The 2,657-nt window shown below is 31.7% G+C and overlaps 1 protein-coding gene across 1 annotated transcript; it reads left to right on the forward strand.

Annotated features, from left to right (window-relative positions):
• The first annotated feature begins 354 nt into the window (after window positions 1-354).
• LOC112724092 (uncharacterized) lies at window positions 355-1,371 on the forward strand. Its single transcript, XM_025775368.2, has one exon. It carries the CDS (start codon window positions 532-534, stop codon window positions 964-966), a length of 435 nt encoding a protein of 144 aa, XP_025631153.1. The 5' UTR covers window positions 355-531; the 3' UTR covers window positions 967-1,371.
• Window positions 1,372-2,657: the final 1,286 nt, after the last annotated feature.

Raw genomic sequence — 2,657 nt, forward strand, 5'->3', positions numbered from 1 at the left:
ACAAAATCCCCATTAAAATAACAACTCATCAAAATTAATTGATTGTTCCCACATGGCTGATTTGGCTAGAATGACTATAACTTCTTCGGTCAACAAATTGAGGCCCCTCTTCTAGCAGTCTTCTTCTGTGGCTGCTCCATGCAAATAGATATGCACGTGCACGCATATATATAACATAGATAGATATTAGACTAGTTCTAAGTTCTTACAACAACATAACAGAGCGAGCCACCACATGTAATAATAATATATTCAATCATATTAACCAATTCCGTTAAATAAAAGTCAACATTTTATCATCACCATTTCTATCTCTTCATGCCACGCACCCTATAAATATCAAACTTTCCACCTCACAAATATTTCATTCCATCATAACTTGGATATCATCAGGGTTAAATAACAGATCAAAGCACATAGAGAGAGGTTCATTATCTTAATCAATCAATCAATCATATTTCTATAAAGTTAACGTAAACAGTTACATATATACACAAACTAGAGAGAGCCCTCAATTATCCTATCTTATCTATGGGGAATTATTGCTGCAATGCAACATCGAGATCAACGGAATGGGGAGGCGAGGATTGGAGTGATTTGAACCCTAAGAAGATGAATACGGTGAACATAAAGAGGAGATCAAAGAAGGTGTTTGATGAAGGTCAAGTGTTGAGTATTGGAAGAGCCGAGAAGGAGAAGCTGTTTCGTGAGTTGGGAGCAACTATATGTAACGATAACAACAATAACAATGGTAGCAGGATCAAGATTAGGATCTCCAAGAAAGACTTGGCTAAATTGTTGGGTGATGATACGTCTACTACTATACAAGAACACAATAAAGGGAAGTTGCAGCATCGATCTTCTGCAGAACAAGTTCTTCTGAGGCTGTTAAAGGCTCGTGATGATTCTCTTCACATAAACACACCATGGAAGCCTCAGCTTGAGAGTATTCCTGAGGAGAGATAGTATGCTTTACATCTTTTTTTCTTTGTTTTTTTTCGTGTACAAAATAACAATTAAGAAATGGAAAAGTACAGGCAGACAATGAAAATATTAAATAATGTGAATAATAGATATATCGAATGTTTATTTTACTAGGTGTACGGATGGTTATTTTAATATTAAGATTTAGGTGGGTAATTTAGAAGTGTAGTGTGTTTTTATTTGATTGGTGGTTGTTCATGTTGTTCAAAATAGTCATTGTTTACCTAGCACTCCCTTTAAGAAATTAAACAACTGCATTTTTCATAACTTATGTATTTTCATGTAAGATAGAGATAAAAAAATGGTTGTAAATTTGAGACAATGTAATTGTATTAGTTATTAATTATCAATAATGCCGCAAGTGAAGTGATCTTTAATTTTCTTTCATCATGTGTTCAACCAGCTGATGCAAAAATCTAGAAGCCGTCAAAATTAGCCAATGTTATTATATCTTTAAAGTAATGTTTATGTGTATGTGTATATGCTGCGTATACAAGCCGCTGTTAACTACTTAACTATATATATCCGGATTGAGATTAGAGAAAAGAGACCATATCAAAGATGTTCCGTGCACTACTATACCATTATTATTTAATGTTGGGGTATGAAGGCAAGACAGGAACATTCCTTTTCAGAACTTATTATATGTATATTTGGGGATCCATCTTACTATCTATATTAGTGTACTGGCATCAATATGGAAGAGAGGAGGATAATATAATACATATGTATAATGGTATTGTCCCTTTCATTAGTTTGATTTTGGTATACTGTTGTTGTGTGAGGACTAGAACTCTATACATTAGTAACTGAGTCAAGTCAAACGACCCACTATAGTAAAAGCATTGAACGAGAAATATCGACACATGATGTATAAGAATTTGACCATATGCCGTGTCCCTGTATACTCAAATTTCAATTTACTTGCGTAATATTTTAAAGAAAAGTATAAGTAAACAACAATTTTTTTAAACAATGTGTGAATACTGTGATTCTGTTCTAAGTGCACATATTAATGAAGAATGCTTTTCGAGCAGTAGAATTTATTGTTTTTGATCGATAGTTAATCAGTAAAGTTTAAAAGTATAAATTAAAAATATGTTATTGAATTGTTAAATTGAATTAATAGTTAAAATGCTGATAAAAAATAATATATTCTACCTTAAATTTTTTTCCATATTATTAATACCAATTAAAAAAATGTGCATAAAAAATATAAAATTTAAAGAGTAAAGTATCGTTTTTGTTCCCAACGTTTGGGGTAAGTCCTATTTGTGTCCCTAATGTTTAAATCGTCCTATTTGTATCCTTAACGTTTATAAGTGATTCAATGTTATCTTACTATCAATTATACTAACAAATCAGATTATATTTTTCGATTATTCTCACTTGGATGTATTCATTCTCAATTAGGTTTCACTTGAATGTGTTCGATTTTAATATTATACCCACTATTTGTGTTTAGATTCAATTATGTATGTAAATGTTGTAGGAATTAGTTTCAACGTTTGATGAGCTATTTTTCGGAGTAGATCATTGATTCTATCTCAGACATTTGTATTCTAACTTCAAGAAGAGATTTTTAAAACTCAAACTAAAGCGCTCATGATGTGTAATTGACGGTAGCATAATATTGAATCACTTTTACAAACGTTAGGGATACAAATAGGACG

Source organism: Arachis hypogaea, chromosome 11 (genome assembly GCF_003086295.3).
Source record: "Arachis hypogaea cultivar Tifrunner chromosome 11, arahy.Tifrunner.gnm2.J5K5, whole genome shotgun sequence".
Taxonomy (NCBI): Eukaryota; Viridiplantae; Streptophyta; class Magnoliopsida; order Fabales; family Fabaceae; genus Arachis; species Arachis hypogaea.